Source organism: Pteropus alecto, unplaced genomic scaffold (assembly GCF_000325575.1).
Source record: "Pteropus alecto unplaced genomic scaffold, ASM32557v1 scaffold8, whole genome shotgun sequence".
In the NCBI taxonomy this organism is placed as follows: Eukaryota; Metazoa; Chordata; class Mammalia; order Chiroptera; family Pteropodidae; genus Pteropus; species Pteropus alecto.
This window is the reverse complement of record NW_006494609.1, coordinates 17,045,290-17,046,300: the sequence shown is the minus strand read 5'-3', so window position 1 is coordinate 17,046,300 and position 1,011 is coordinate 17,045,290. Positions and strand designations below refer to the sequence as shown.

Sequence of the window (1,011 nt, the reverse complement as noted above, 5' to 3'; positions counted from 1 at the left end):
GGCGGCGTGCGGTAGGAGAGGTGCAGGGAGACTTTCGACCACAAAGTCACGCAAACGCAGCATTTTCCCTTTTCCTGATCACCACCCGGAACTTCTAACCCCCCAGCTAAATGTGCCCCAGATCCAGGTCCCCAAAACCCGGCTTGATGGGCTACAGTAGGGCCCAGCGATCAAGGGCAATGAATGAAGCAGATCATTGAAAGGTCTGTGAAGACCTTGTGAACAGGGCCCTGTTCTGACCCACACCCAGTTAGGGCTGGGGCCCAGGCCACATCCTCTTTAGTCCCCACCCCTCTGGGAGGAAGTGGAATGAGTGGGAAAATTGGGGGAGACCAGGAGCCACCCGAGGGCTGGCAGGGGATGGGACGTGGAGGAGGTTTTGCTCTGTGAAAGAGTCCCCTCTGGTGAACAAATGCCACCCCGCCTTGCTCCAGCTCTCTCCGAGGGGACTCAATGGCATGAGCCCAGAGATAAGCCCCGGACCCTACCCGGGAGAGAAGCAGGGTGACTAGAGGATGGTGCCATGACACAGGTGGGAGTCACTGTATTAGACATGAAAAATAATCTCTGCCCTCTTTGCAACCGAGGAAGGCTTGCCGCTGAAGAAAAGTGCTCCTTTGGCCTCCACAGCTGCCCCAATGAAGGCCGTGCTGAGCCTCCTGCTCCCCTGCCTTCTGGCCGAGGGGTGGCTGGTGCCCAGCCTGGCCCCTGGTCCCCAGTCACCAGAGGCCCAGGCAGGGCAGGAGACTCTGCAGACCCCCACTGCCCGGAACGAGACTGAGGCACAGGCGGATGAGCCCTGGCTGGAGGCCGGGGGCCAGCAGCTCTCTGAGGACACCTCCAACTTGGGGTTCAGCCTGCTGCGGAAGATCTCCATGAAGCACGAAGGCAACGTGGTCTTCTCCCCGCTCGGCCTGTCCTTGGCCATGGCAGCCCTGATGCTGGGGGCCAAAGGGCAGACGAAAGCCCAGCTGGAAAGCGGACTCCGCCTGCAGGTCCTGAACCAGACGC

The 1,011-nt window shown here is 60.6% G+C and overlaps 1 protein-coding gene across 1 annotated transcript in view; it reads left to right on the top strand.

Moving 5' to 3' along the window:
• The first annotated feature begins 638 nt into the window (after positions 1-638).
• Positions 639-1,011, top strand: part of SERPINA10 (serpin family A member 10) — a 5,922-nt gene continuing 5,549 nt past the window's right edge. Inside the window, 1 exon segment of the mRNA XM_006925647.1 lies at positions 639-1,011. This exon segment is cut by the window's right edge and continues 13 nt beyond it. Coding sequence (XP_006925709.1) covers positions 639-1,011 — 373 coding nt within the window.